At 38.1% G+C, this 15078-nt stretch overlaps 3 protein-coding genes across 3 annotated transcripts; 2 read left to right on the top strand and 1 right to left on the bottom strand.

The window, feature by feature from the left end:
* The first annotated feature begins 1051 nt into the window (after positions 1-1051).
* On the top strand, positions 1052-4381 carry LOC109971462 (growth-regulated alpha protein-like). The gene is made up of 4 exons (XM_020619735.1): positions 1052-1354; positions 1455-1563; positions 1667-1750; positions 4008-4381. Exons 1-4 carry the CDS (start codon positions 1258-1260, stop codon positions 4159-4161), a joined length of 444 nt encoding a protein of 147 aa, XP_020475391.1. The 5' UTR covers positions 1052-1257; the 3' UTR covers positions 4162-4381.
* A 2202-nt stretch (positions 4382-6583) lies between these two features.
* cxcl19 (chemokine (C-X-C motif) ligand 19) lies at positions 6584-8798 on the top strand. The gene is made up of 3 exons (XM_020619691.1): positions 6584-6673; positions 7618-7753; positions 8579-8798. Exons 1-3 carry the CDS (start codon positions 6622-6624, stop codon positions 8706-8708), a joined length of 318 nt encoding a protein of 105 aa, XP_020475347.1. The 5' UTR covers positions 6584-6621; the 3' UTR covers positions 8709-8798.
* Positions 8799-9720: 922 nt separating this feature from the next.
* Positions 9721-13039, bottom strand: trmt10b (tRNA methyltransferase 10B). Its single transcript, XM_020619693.1, is given in 8 exon segments — positions 9721-10003; positions 10104-10227; positions 10486-10527; positions 10938-11048; positions 11494-11646; positions 11827-11960; positions 12073-12181; positions 12602-13039. Coding segments are annotated over 8 exon segments (939 nt in total). The 5' UTR covers positions 12731-13039; the 3' UTR covers positions 9721-9866.
* Between the last annotated feature and the right edge of the window lie 2039 nt (positions 13040-15078).

The raw sequence follows: 15078 nt of genomic DNA, 5'->3' as shown, positions 1-15078 counted from the left end.
CCTGTTAATGACCAAAGCTTCGGTCTTATATCATGTTATGGTAACTGAAGTATTTCCATGACAACTGAGCAAACGCCATCAGCTGAAGAAGAGCATGAAAAGTGGGTGAAAGGTCCACAAAAACCAAAGAAATTGACCCAAAGTTGTTTATTTGTTTTGACCACAAATTCATCTTTACTGTATGTTAAAAGGTTATTATAACAGCATTAATCCAACACTTCTGCTGGATATAACTCACATTTCACCCTCAATACAAAGTTAGCATAGACTAGATTAATTCCACAATGCAGCCTATGATAGTTTGCAAAACTTAACTAATGGTGGGTTTTCAAACAAAATATGATAAAATATAATAATACATATGCAATTATGCAAATCACAAAAAATGAAAGGAATATACAAATCGCTGGTTTGGTCACAGCTCAAGGTGTAGATGGGTGTTCAGTTGCCTTGAGAGAGACGGCAGGACTGCATTGTAAGTGGATGATAAGTGTTGTCGTAGACTGCCTCCTCGGTTTAGAGGTGATCATTACAGTTTGACCTAGATGGTTTCTTTCACTTTTCTTTCTAAATATATGAGCATTTTTGCTTCCAAATGAATCTCTGGGTCTTGTCCCAAGGAGTTGGCTCTCCTGTGTTGTGCCATGCACTTTTGGAGAATAAATAGTTACACATGTTGTAGCCATTCAAATGAGTGGTTTAGTATAATAAACCACCAGCAAACTGCAGGAGTCAGGGCTTTACACATCATTTAACAATTAGCAATAAGTAAACACATGTTCTTATAGTGGTGAAAAGCAAAGAGGTGCAGAGTAAATGTGCAAAGACAGAACAGATTAATGCATGATGTCATTTATCTGCAAGTGGGAACAGGCACAGATGTTGATATGCAGCCATGACTCATGAGTAATACTTGTTGAAGTTAGGTACTGTATTATCTGAAAGTAGTACCAATAAATGGAATGTGCCCCACAATGAAGAACTTATCTGACTCACAGGAAGTCTTTTTATGGAAGTGAAAATTGAGAGTTTAAGTGAATTATCAGAAGAATGGGTGAATTTCTTTGCTGTAGTAAATGTGTGGGAATGCAGATTTAATCACTTCTCTGGAAACATTCTTGGCTGGTTTCCATCTGCGTGTGTTTATAAAAAGAGGTGCAGAGGACAGATCTTTCACAATCAGGCAGACCGAGAAAAGAGTGAGGTTCTTCATATCTGGGGAGAGAAAATCACCGCAGAAGAAGAGTTTGCTGCAACATGACACTCAAAAGATTCCAAATTTTTAAGACAAAGATGAATATTGCAACCCAGTGCATCATTCTCCTGGTCTGCACGGCCATTGGCTCTTCAGCAAGTAAGTGTGCTCATTTATTTGAAGCTTACAGTATTTGCAGAATCCATGAGAGGCTGAACTGTGGCTACTGTTAATTACACTATCACCTTAACTCTTCCAGCTATTAAGAGGTGCCAGTGTTTAAGCCCGAAGAAGTTTATTGACCCCTGTCTTATCGACAGTGTAAAGGTGTCTGATCCTCGTCCATACTGCAGGAACAAAGAAGTCATGTAAGTACCTGAAGTGACATGAACAAATAGCATTTTTCATTCAGAGCTTCATAAATGTGGATCTTCTAATGAAATTGTTTTGCATCAAATCCTTCTCCCACAGTGTTACACTGAGAAATCAGCGCACACGGTGTCTTGACCCCAAGGAAAACTTCACCAAAAATGTCCTACAGTCCTTAATCCAATTGTAAGTCTAAAGAAAGGCTTTTTTACATGGTGCACTTCATGCGTGAATTCACCATTGCTCAAGCAGCATGAACTAATATAGTCGTGGCTAGAAATATTAGAACCCCTGCCATTTCTGTCAGGTAAGGCACCTCTTCTCCCAGAAAACCTTTGCAATCACAAATTCTTTGGTATTCTTGTGTTTGTTTGTTTTTTGTTTGTTTGTTTGCATTGGAGCAACACAAAAAAGCAGAGGAAAAAGCCAAATCTGATACACTCAACATAGAACTGGACAAAATTATTGACACATTTTCAAAATCATCAGAAAGTTGGGTCTCCACCAGAGGTCATGGGTCTTAAAGCAGGACAATGACCCAAAGCAGACTACAAACAGCACCAGAAATGGTTTCACATAAAACGCCAGAGAGTTCTGGCAATGAGTCCAGATCTAAATCCCATAGATCGCCTATGGAGAGATCTCAAAACTGCAGCTGGGAGAAGGAACCTTTCAAATCTGAGAGACTGGAGCTGTTGGCGCAAGAAGAATGGTCCAGAATTCAGTAGAGAGGTGTAAGAAACTCGCTGATGGTTACAGGAAGTGTCTGATTTCAGTTATTTAGTCCACAGGGTGTGCTACCAGATATTAAGTTGAGCGTGACAATAGTTCTGTCCAGTCCATTTTTGGAGTTCTGCATGGAATGGATCAGAGTTGGCTTTTTGTTTCTATACTTTTTTGTGTTCCAATGCAAACAAAATAAATAAACAAAGAATTTGTGATTACAACAGTTTTCAAGGAGAAGCGGCACCTTATCTGACAGAAATGCAGGGTTGCCAGTGTATATACTGTATGCAGTTAGATGAGAGATGGCTTGCAAAATAAAGTTCTTAGAGAGGCTGAATTTTTTTGGCAGCCGGAAGATTTCAGAGCATTCATCAGTCAGTGTTTATAAAGGAGATAAGTAACATAATTAACGCTGTTCTGCAGCTGCATGTCAGCTGAGATAAAAGGAAAAGAAACGGGTTTCTAATCAGTTTTTAAACTGTATTGAAATGCATGTTTAATGCATGTTTTGACTTTCACACTTTATTCACTTCCATATTTTGTTTGTTTTTTCAGGCTTTTATTTAATCTTTGGATTTTTTTTTTATAACAAACTACCAGATAATTCTGTGTTCAGGTTATAATTCAAGTAGATATTGCTTCTTTCTAGGGGGGTAATCAGTCACAAATCACTGCTTAAGTGCATTAATAGCATTGATATAAGTCTGTCAGAGCATTATGAGACTAAGTCAAATACTTTTTTCCAAAATATTACTGGCCACCAACCAGTAACATTTGCAGCCTGATATAAGAGTGTCAGGGCCGCTCGGCGGCCCCCCCCTCTCCCCCCGTTTTGTTTCTGCACCTCAGCTGTGTTGCATTCCAGTAATTGGTAACCAGTTTGTCATCGCACACAGCTGGGGTGCATCCCGATGATTACTTTTTCCAGTACTTAAACCTCTGTCAGACGCTCCGCCGTCGCCGGAACATTACACTGTGTCGTGCATCGTTACACCGTACATAGCTAACATTAGCTACGGATATTTTGCACTACAGATGGGCCATTGTACGTATGTATACTAGGGAATGCTACGCTGACAGTGACTGTTGCGTTTTGGCTTGACTCCTTAGACACTACAGGCGCTATTCCCACTACACACACACATACACACATAGTCTCGTTTTCGTCTCCGCCTCTTTGTTACCTGTCCTGTTAGATTCTTGCCTGGTTTCCCCATCGTTAGTTTGTTTGCTTACCTGTTCGTCCCGGTCTATTTTGTTGTCACTACCTTCCCTTTGTTGTACGTATTATGGACCCTGTATTTATTGTTACGTTGGCTTTGTCTTGTTTTTCCCCCATTAAACCTTTATTTTGCACTAGCACCTGGGTCAGCAATCTTGTGTCCTACCCCTAGTCCTCCCTCACCCTCCTGGCGAGGGGGGCTAACCCTTAACAAAGAGGTCACATGTAGACACAGGTTCTTAAGGGGTCACAAACAAAAAAGTTGGAAACCACTGTTTTAGAGGCTTGAAATGAATGAATGAATGAATGTCACGTCTGGCTTTTTCCCGGCATGCTGACATTTGGCATGTGCTTTTACGCTGGATGCCCTTCTTGATGTAACCCTGATTGGAACCTGGGCTGCTGTGGCGAGAGCCCTAGTCTATCAGGGAACAGAGGATTGAAATATCATTGAAATTTCAATGTTGAGTGTGATACTGTATGTTTTTTCCATAGGCAGAGGACCCGATGTTCTAAAAAGGTGACAACCCCTGGCCCAAAATCAACCTCATCATCAGCCACAGTGTTGGGCACGATAGCAAGCCACAACCTCAGCTGCAGTGTAAGCCATAGTAGCGGCCAACATCATAAACACGGTGGTTGTGTTTAACCTTGTTATGAATAAAATGAGGCCTCAGTTTGCAAGATTTAAATGTAGCACATCTCCCATAATAAAGGATAAGTATGCTGGGTGGTGGAGTTTCTGCTTACTTCTGCAAAATAAGTGAACATGTTTCATTTCATGTGTTTTGCCAAATACAAGATTTTAAAGTTGCATTTCCCAGCTTTACACACTCACAGCAAAAACTAACCAGTGCTTTTTCTCACCACATGTGATTATTCATTTGCATAGTTTGTATATTTAGAAAAATTATTTCTGCAAATATGGATTTATATGCAAAGATAAATAAATAAATAATTATTTTAAAAAGCTGACATTTTGCCATTTTATCATTAACTAATAAGCAGTTTCCAGCTCGAAACAAAATGTGAAAACTCAAACTGAAAAACAGCTTTTGAAAACAAGAAATCCCCAATTCATTAGTATTACAGTCTTTACATTGATTGTAAATGACCCTATCAAACCAGAACAGTGTGATATTATGGTCACAATGTGTTTTGAATTTTAAAAATGCCCTCAGGGTTGTTTATCAAAATAAGAATTTTGGCAAGTCATCATTTCTTTCAGTCATGTGGCCTTGCGACTGTGTGATGTCACACTTTATCCCACATTTATGACTTTACCTTCTGATAAAGACACATGCCTTCAATCATAAGAAAATATTTCTCAAGTCAAACCAGAAAACACTGAAAAGGGGATGTCAGCATTTAAAACAAAGTGAAAGTGGTTTGTTTTCATCTGCTTATTTATTAATCTTTCTGTCTTTGGTCTCAGATGTTTTAATACATTATTATGTTTGATACAATTATGATACTTGGTACATATGTAGATACAGATATATCTTTAGCTAAATTATTGCTGACTAAGTAGATTTTAGGTGTTAATCCAGTTATGGAATTATTTAAATGGTGTTTTCAGCCATAACTAAACTGAGGGAAATGGACATTTTACTTATATCGTCATTCTCGATAAGTCGATTAAACCTGATAAATAATTGCAATAGCAACATTCAATGTTGGTAGGGAGGTGTGTCGTTCACTTGCCTTTTAGTTTCTACTTGAAATCCCAAATTGTAAATTGAAAATATGTCAAAGAACCCCCACCCCCACACTGTACAGTTGTTGGGGCTGTATGCTTATTGGCTCTTTAGCTGCTAAATGCTCACTATGTTCACCTGGCCTGGGAAGACTGTGTACCGAGACCTTTCTGAGCTTTTCTCTTTAAAACATCCGGAAAAAAAACTCTGCTGATGAGTTTGAGTGAGAGTGAACAAAAACAGTTTCTGGCCAGAATACGAGACAGTGAGCTGAAAGACATTACAACTCCACACAGATCTGAGGGAAGCTGCAAGGTTGGGTGGTAATTCTCAGGGACGCAGACATCACATTTTCGTGAGTTTATGTTCTGCTTTAATAAATGACTCATGTTGCTTACTGGCATGTTTTGTTGCACCATAATTACACCACATCAGCCTTCATGTTCCACCAGATTCCAGGTATGGGAAGCTCTGGGTTAGGACTCCTTAAGTTCCCATGGTGGAAAAGCACCAACTGCCATAGAGCATGAATCAGGACGCATATTTCTGTCCGAACCCGACCAGGACCCAGCATGCTTTATAGTAGGCTATATAAAGACTGAGCCCGATGCAGTTGAGCTTGTATAGTGTTTTTCCTCCTATTAAATGAAGCAGACATTTGAGTCCTCCAGCCGTCTAGCCTAACGTTTGGCCCACATGCCTGAACTCAACCGGACAAGAACATATTCTAAATTTCTGTCTGAACCTTTGTGTACGATGGGTCCCATCAGGCTGGGTTCAGGTATCTACACTCTAATTGTAATTTGAGCTAATGTTTACATTACAACATCAGTTCATGCTGCTATAGTGGACTACACCCCAAATTAACATTTTATTGCCTAGAATAACAAACACAACACATTCATATAACAAAGTAACAGAAATACCAGTGTAACTGTAACAAGCTCCCTGGAAAAAACCTGCCATCATCAACACTGTCTCACAGGATCATATGTACTGTAGTCACAGGTATAGCTCTGCTTGTTTACACAGAGTGATGATCATTTTATTATTTTCTTCTTTCAAAATGAATATTACTGCAGAGCTATGACAAGCAGACAGACGCATCCTTTGTATGACTCAGTCCTCTGGCCGCTGACCGCGAGCATGCTGTTTTAACCTCACTGAGGCCTCTGGTGGGTCCCTGAACTCACCATCCCATGACTGTCTTCTGCTGCACACGTGAATCCAGCAAAGTAAAACCAACTTAAACACACATATACACAAACCTGTTTCCCCCCCCAAGTGTGACACAGTTATACTCCTGAGGAACACATGATCATTGTCTTTATAAATACTAGTGTGCAGCCTTATGTCAAACAGTTGTAACAGCTGTATGCCATCTGTCTGAGCTCAAGAACCTAAGAATCAAGATGAAGCTCTGCATCCTGCTTGTGTTTGGGGCCCTGGTTGTCATCATTAAGGGTAAGAGTTACACTGTGTTGTAATTGAGTAAATATTTGTGAGTCTAACTGTAAAGTATTCCTCAGGTCTTGGCAATGAGTGGCTTGTTAAAGTCTGAGACTAGGAAACGGGTTTAGATGGTTGGAGATATTGTAGACAAGGTTATGTGCAGTTGTACTTTTGCCAAAACAGAAGCTTGCCAATGTGGAAACAAATGGGGAGATTCTTGGACAATTTTAAAGCAAGAGATGTTGCTTGTTTAAGTGGAATGTGGGTGTGTAGTTACTTTTTAAACCCGTGTGTCATGTCCTGTCCCCTTGAGAAACACAGTGATTTACAAAGTCAGCAAAAGTGAGTGAAAATCTATAGGGTTATGTTTCACTGAACAGGAAGATGACTAAAAAAGAAAAGGGAGATGTGTCCATCACAAGACTTTCATGGTGGCAAGGTGGTAGTGATGAAAGCATAGCATCAGAGAACAGCCTTGTCAGCATTTCATTCATCAAGCTATTTGAAACTAGGTGTCATAAGGCAATACCAAGTTCTTAGTGAAAAGAAAACAAGAAATAGGAACTACAGGAGCACTGGATTTCCAGGAGGAAAGTGAGTTCATGATGTCAAAGGGACATTGGCAAACCTTTGCATGGCTAAGCAAAATGAAAGCCTCTGAAATCAGAGTTTAACTGTGTTACTGATGGTGTGTGTTTGGACCATAATGTGTAGTATCAGTGTTTAAACTGACAAACAATCTTAATATTTATAACCAACATGACAAAAATTAGATCAATTTACAAGCCTCAAACCACTTTAGACCAAAGTGAAAACATCTGCATGTTCTGATTGTTCATAAAAACAACTGAATCACTCTCTGTTGCACAATTTTTACAACTGATTTATGAAAACTTTGCCAAGAGAGAGACGCCTGAGCCTTATCTACTACTAATCTGTATGTCTGTTGATGGCAGGCATGCCACCAATCAGCAGGGACTACAACACACACTGTCAGTGCCTGCAGGTGGAGTCCAGGATCATTCCTCCAGACAGTCTGAGGAGCATCAAGCTCATCCCTGAAGGGCCTCACTGCCCAGAAACAGAGGTCATGTAAGTGAAGTCGAAGGCACTCAGATCATGCATCATCAGGCTGAACAGTGAAAAAGAAAGCAAAAATCCCCTTCACAGTTCCACAGAACTCAAGTGAATATCTTTGTTTCTCAACTCAACTCAAGTTTATTTATATAGCACAGCTGACCAAAGTGCTTAACATACCATACAAATCTAAAATCATCACATAAAAAACTATAAAGAGTTTCTGGTTTATTCTGTGTAATAGCTTCCAAAAATAGCACAAAGGTCATGGCTGGTGTTGTTCTTGTGAATTTTAATGATGTCTACATAAGTTTACAGACACAAAAAAGTGTCATGTGTAATCAACAAGGTCAAATAAAAGAGATTTCGCTTCTCCACCCAATGTAGGGAAGATGTAGGAATATTGCAACACATATTACAGCACAACAGCAGTCTGTACTCCGAACTCTTCTATTTGACTCTGCCATTAATTTAAATTTGAGGTTATCAATTTTACCTTCTTTATTATTTAAACCTTTTTTTTAATATTACCTTTATGGGTTTCTTTTTTTAAATTTTGTCATAATGCTATTTTATGCGCTATGAAGCACTTTGATTTGCCTGGCAGTCAAAAGTGTGCCTTACCTTTGTCACAGCAATCTGACTGAACAAAATTTACATAAACTTTAATTTAACAGTTAAATTAATATACTGTCAATAAGGTGAAAAAGCCCTAGGAAGCAGAAAAGTGTTTGCTGGCTAGTTAAAAATATCTTGAGTGGGTGCGGTTGCTCTGAGGACTTAGTTTAACCCTGGCTATGGTTCTGACCTTAATAAAACTAAACTTGTGTTTTTAAACAGAGCTGGACTGGGGAACGGGCTGAAGGTGTGTCTGAATCCTCAGTCGTCCTGGGTGAAGAAACTGATCCACTTTGTTCTTGAGAAACAATTACATCAGCAAGGAAAAGCGCTTCCCAAGAGTCAAGCATAAAGCTAAGGTTTCTAAGGTTTTCATTTCTGTTTCGAGGGATGTGACAGTTACTGTAACTAGGTGGAGTGGATTCATTTAGGCTGACATATTCTTCCTGCTGTAACCATGTTTCAGTAAGACACAATAAGTCAATGTGATGTTCACTTATCAAATCATTCACTAACAGAGATTTAGATGAGAGAGATCTGATATTTAATAGTCCACATTTGATTGTCCTATTACTTTCTACTATAAGAGGAGTCATCTTAATTTTAATTAGGTTCTTATGAATAACTCCTCTGGAGTTGATTCTTGATTTATATAATTTAGGTGGGCGGGGGGCAGGTGGTGGGAAAGGTGTCATTATGTATGAGTGGAAGCAACCTGCTGTGTGCATAAGGTGTTTAATTGTATTTGTGATAAGTGAAGTGTGATCTGAAATAAAAATCATTCTACAGTACTGGAGTTTGGTCGTATGAGCTTGTTATTTGTAATATCCTAATATGTAACACAGTTTCTGTGCTATACTTGTTTTGGTGATGCTTCACAAATGATCATTTGCTTGATCAATTCCCCATTAAGGTCTTGCATTAGAAAGATGTGACAGAGGGAGCAAAGGAAAAGTCGTTGCACCTACAGAGACAGGAAGTAGGAAAAGTGAGGGAGCTAAACAAGGCAGAGTGCGAGAGTGAAGAGGAATTTGAACTTAAATCAAGACTTCACCCTAATCTAAAGTCAAATTAAAGTCGCAGAGTTCAGAGGAGTAAATAAGGAGCAGAATGAAATGCACTGTTTAGCTAAGATTCAATTGTATGTTTATTATTGAGGTCACACTTAAAGGTAGTGTTGTACTGGACTGAATTATATTCAGAGGTTTCTCTATATTTTTGTCCTCCCCAGCTACATACATGAAAAGGTCAGAATATTAGGAACACCTTTGAATATAATGTAGTCCAGTGCAATGCCACCTTTAACTATGACCTTACTAATAAAGATAATTGAATTTATATATTTATGACAATTTCACCAAAAACTGAAACATTTTGAGCTTCATAAAAACAGATGTGAAGGTGGAAGTGTTGCACTGAATTGCATACAGTTGTACCTCAGGCACAGTTTTGTTCTCTTATTGTCCTGTTACATGAGCTCCTATTTTAAGCCCCAATAAAAATAATGCCATCAATCCAAAGTCTGTGTTACAGTAAGTGGTGAGGAATCATCTGGTACAACAGTGTAACCCTTTCCCTGTGGGAACCATGTCTGCAGGGCTTTGGTCCAGCTGCCAGTGTCACGGAAAGCCAACAAGATATCAAACACTGTGGACAGAGAGAGAGAGAGAGAGACGCTTCATTAATAAAAAACAAAACAGGTAAAAAAATAACTTCAGCTGTCTTGCAGACCAGCGTCATTGAGTACCTTGATTAATTGCCAGGACCTTGGAATGGAAATTCTTGGCATTGTTTTTCTTCACCATGTACTCGTCTATGGGCAGCCTCGCCATGTGGACGCTCAGTTCTCTGGCCCGTGAGAAGCTCAGCTTCTGCAGAGGAAGGAGTAAAAAGTAAAGCATTTAATAAATCACATATGCTGCATTAAGAACCAGAGTTATGAGACTTTATTAGACCTGAATGGAAAAAAAGTTAATTATACACAAATTCAAAAAAACCATTAGTTTGTAAAAGTTACTCTGAAAAACCTTTACAGAACCTTCAGGGAATGTTCCCTGATGGAGTGACTGCTACTGTATGTGGTTCCTGTGCTGTCCAGCTATAATCTGTCATAATACTGTATATTATACCTTCTGGATGCTTTCATCCACAAGACCACCGAGGACACAAAGCTGAAAACAACAAATAAAAAATAGAATCTAAGAGATTCAAACAAGCAACAATAGTGAATATGGAAATATGAATGCTTATAGCACATTAAGTAGCATTTCTCTAGAAATTGATTTAGTATTATTCTCGCTGAATGTACCTTCTTATTTTTAAATCTGAATAGTTCTTATACTATGAGTATTCTTATATTTTATTGGGTGTGAATATTATTTTGTAAACTACTACAGACAAAACATTTTATCACTAATAGTAGCATAGCAGCAGCAGATTGTATGAATGTGGCCAGTTGGCTCCCTCTGCTGGCCAAAAGATGCATTTTGATGATTAAAAAAAAAAATTCCATCCATACAGTATTTTACAAAATGAAATTTCCCCCAATAAATAAAACACTGCAATGCTGCACTAATTTAACTGATAAGTACAATTAACTCAAATCATTCAAACCTTCTTCAGCATCTGGAGAGAGATAAACTAGAGTTTCTGGTGGAAACAGGTCCAGACAGCTTTCCTCTGTTATGTCCATCTGAAATAAATCAACAAAGAAAATGAAAATATATCTGACTGTGTCGCTAAATATTCAAACTATTTGTGGTCCAGACTACAGAGGATGTGATTAAAAATACTCAGTAGCTATTGGGTAGCTAGTATTGATGAATGTTTATGGCACAAATGCTCTTGGAAGTTTGTAAAATATCTGTGAAATAATCATAAAGTACCAGTTTAACTTCTTTGACCTGTTTACAATGTACATTTTTAAAATGTAATTGTTCCATAAAAATATTCTTAGGCCTTATTATCAGGCCCTACTGTTTTCAGCTAGAGATTACAGCTGTGTACCTTACGTATGACATAAAACTTCACATCCTTAGAGCACTACTGCCAGGAAGTTGATTTAAACACTGGAGATTAGGAAAAACATAACTACTACAGTTTACCAGTGCATTCAAGGTGTGATCTACAGTACTTACCATGTAGCTGAGGAAGCCATCGTTCATTCGTATGCACTCTCTGTAGAAATGACTGTTCTCTCTCAGGTCTGTCAAGAACAGGTGGAACGGCCGAGCTGCCTTCTTGTTCGACCCGTACAGCCTTCTTAACTGGCCAGCCAGCCGACTTACCTCCTAAATCGGACAAATATATGCAGTTGAAGGTAAGTGAATGAATACAGACAGGTAATGTCTCCCTTTGTAAATGAGTATAACTGCTAAACTATTACTTCAAGCAAAACCAGCCTTCAAATTCTTAAAAACAGGTTGTAGGAGAGGTAACACTGTTTCAGGTCTTGCTCATCAGAGGCCTACCTTGTCAGACATGCAATCTGTCATACTCAGGTCAACACAGAGTTTGAGTCCTGTGGACTGGGCCTCAGCTAAACGCTCTTTAGTTATCGCCTTGATGACCCTTTTAGTAAGATGAGGACTATCAGCACTTGCCCCTGTATGACAAAAACACAAACAGGTGATTATAGATGAAAACATGTAAATGACTTTCACTTTTCCATCCTAAAACAACAAAGTCTGTGTTGGTTTTCTTGACCTGATCTTTACCTGACTCCTGCCCACGGTTGAGCTTCCTCCTCTGCTTCTCTTCTTTCCTCTTGCTCTTCTTTGCAGCGAGCTGCCTCTCCCAGTGTCGCTGCTTCCTCAGTACATTCCTCTGTTACAGAAAAACCCATGTTTACAGATTTTCAACAACCACAGAAATCTAAAAACACTAAAATTACTAAACTAAAATGATGAGATTTTCATTGTATTGTGGCTTTGATATGTCTATACATTTCTGGTGTTCCTATATACTTTCTTGCGGTTTTCATTTTTTAATGGTTTTTATACTGTGATCCTGAGAGAAATTATATTTTATTTAGCTTTTTTTGAAGGGTGGCAATATTTGACAACAAAATTTGTCAAATATTGAAGTAATCAATAAATAAATTAAGCTACCTTTGAAAACTATGCAAGATTAAAGATTAATAATAATAATGTTTTAATAAGCCGACAATGAACATCTCTAGTCATGGTTAAAGAGGTTTTGAAACAGTCCTTATTTATTTTGATTAGTAACATTTAACAGACTTACTGAATACGGTACATCTCTTCCAGGTTTGACATCCACCACATCGTGCTCCACATCTATGTGAAGCAGATCCATTGCTTCTGAAACTCCATTCAACTGAATTTCACACATATCATAGGGAATATGTGCCATTTCAGTTTGCTGCTTTCCCCTTTAGCTACTGCATACGAAGAAAACTTCTGTAAGTGCCCAACATTTCTCTAGATTTTTAGCAAAAGTCAATTATTTGATGTCTTTCATGGGCTCAACAAAGAACACCGGGTTTGAGGACATCGTGTGTGTGTGTGTGACTAAAAAGTCATATTTTATAGCATCGTAACTCTAACTGTTACAGCTCATATAGTGTCTGGCTAATTTACCACTAAATTACACATTACAAACAACAAATGACTGCTATACACTAAAATTGTAGAAGTCGCCTTCAGATTCTGAACGTGTTTGGCGCATATAATTGACGTCATAGTAAAGTAAACAAGTTAGATGGGGCGGTCATAATTATGGGGGCTGTTACTAGCTGGTGTTTCCTAACGCTAAATGGGGCTTTATTTCGTCTTTTTCTCAGTAACATTTTTTGTCTAAAGTTATTTTACATTGCGTGACACCTGAGTCAAGTTGGTGTACATGTCTGGAGGATTGTTTAGCTTTGACTCTGAAAACAAGGCTTATAATAGGGTTATATGTCATGGGGTAGGACTGGATAAGTCTGACTTCTTCCTTCTCCATTCAAGCATGTACTAGGTATAAGCAAATTGATATTGGATTAGCATTTGTTGGATATGTGTAAAATTATGTGTGTTGAATGTTGGCGGTGTTTTCAATATTTGCCATAAAAGTGTGTAAATATATATATGTATTTGGAAGCAGTGGTGGACATTATTACTCGTTTTAAAATGTTCTTGTATCCTTAAAATGCACACACACTTGTACATATTGTGACCTTTTTCCGATGTAGCACACGATATTTACTTTAGATTTTCTTTTTGGCGAGGCTGTCCAGAAAAAGAAGACAGTGAGCGTACATGTGGTTTATGCACCATGATAGAGAAGCCCAGGGTCGTCATACTAGTAGTAGAACAGGAGCACTACCACAGTAAGACTATACTTTCAGGGATCATTTCTATAGTTACAGACTTGAGAAATGTGTTTCTAAAGTGTCAGTCTCGCTATCCACGATGAAGAGGTGATGATACTCTTACCTGAGCGTGAAACGGGCGGAAAAGCTTGATTTATTTCAATGCTTCTCGCTTTTGATGACCGTTCTTTGTCTCTTTTAGGGACGATGAGGGTAAAAGTATGGTCGGAGTGGTAGCGCATTGATGTCAAAAGTTAACGAAGTAATTAGAACAGCTTAAAATGTATGTTTTAATATTGCTTTTTATATGTAGTGATTTTATTTCTGCATTATGATTTTTAACAATCTAGTTACGTGTATTGTGGGTTTGAGGACATCGTGTGTGTGTGTGTGAGACTAAAAAGTAAAATTAATGACCGTTCTTTGTCTCTTTTAGGGACAATGAGGGTAAGAGTATGGTCGGAGTGGTAGCGTATTGATGTCAAAAGTTAACGAAATAATTAAAATAGCTTGAAATTTATGTTTTAATATTGCTTTTAAAATGTAGTAATTTTATTTATGCATTATGATTTTTAACAATCTAGTCACGTGTAGTGTGGTTTTGAGGTATTTGTACTTTGTTTTAAATGTGTGGTAATTGACAGAGGTGAAATATAGCTAATGTTTTTCCATTAGCACAATCAATCAATCTGGCCGACCCCAGTGTGCTGATATACACAAAACAAATAAGTAATTATAATCAAAAAAATATAATCATTAAATATATTTTGAAGGTGATACTTTACTGACGTATCATTTTGAATGCTGGCCTTTGACTTGTAACAGAGTAACTTCTTCCACCAGTGGTACTTAATGCACTCTTTGCTGATTATATTTGTATTTATTTACTTAAGTAAACTGGATACAGGACTTGCAATCCAGTACCTTTATTTTCTGATAGTGGTATTTTTACTTATGTAAATGATGTGAATAGACTATGTGTTCAGTACACTGTTTTACTCTTCTTAGGGCCTTGCTTAATATTTTTGTGCTATTTAGTTACTGGAACTACATTTCAAATAATTTCCCCAGAAACATTCATGTGACCACTGGAACAACTCACTTACTTGCACAAATGAGTTAATGCGCTTGGGCATTTTTCTCAAGATGGATATTATATGTTAAACACGCAACATAAGTCAACATTATATTTACTGAAGTAATTTTTAGTAGGGGTTTTTGCCAAGATTATGCACAGTGACATTCTCGTACTACCCTGTTTATATGAGTGTACAAATGGAGGCCTGGCTGCTGAGCTCTTGTTGGTAGCCCAGAGGAGGCGGGTTTTACTCTACCTGCCAAGAATTACCGCTGGGACAAATTCCGCTCTGCCGGCCTGGAGAAACATTCAGAACTTTGAGAAGGCAGA

Source organism: Monopterus albus, unplaced genomic scaffold (genome assembly GCF_001952655.1).
Source record: "Monopterus albus unplaced genomic scaffold, M_albus_1.0 scaffold225.1, whole genome shotgun sequence".
Lineage (NCBI taxonomy): Eukaryota > Metazoa > Chordata > Actinopteri > Synbranchiformes > Synbranchidae > Monopterus > Monopterus albus.
This window is presented reverse-complemented; position numbering and strand designations above follow the sequence as displayed.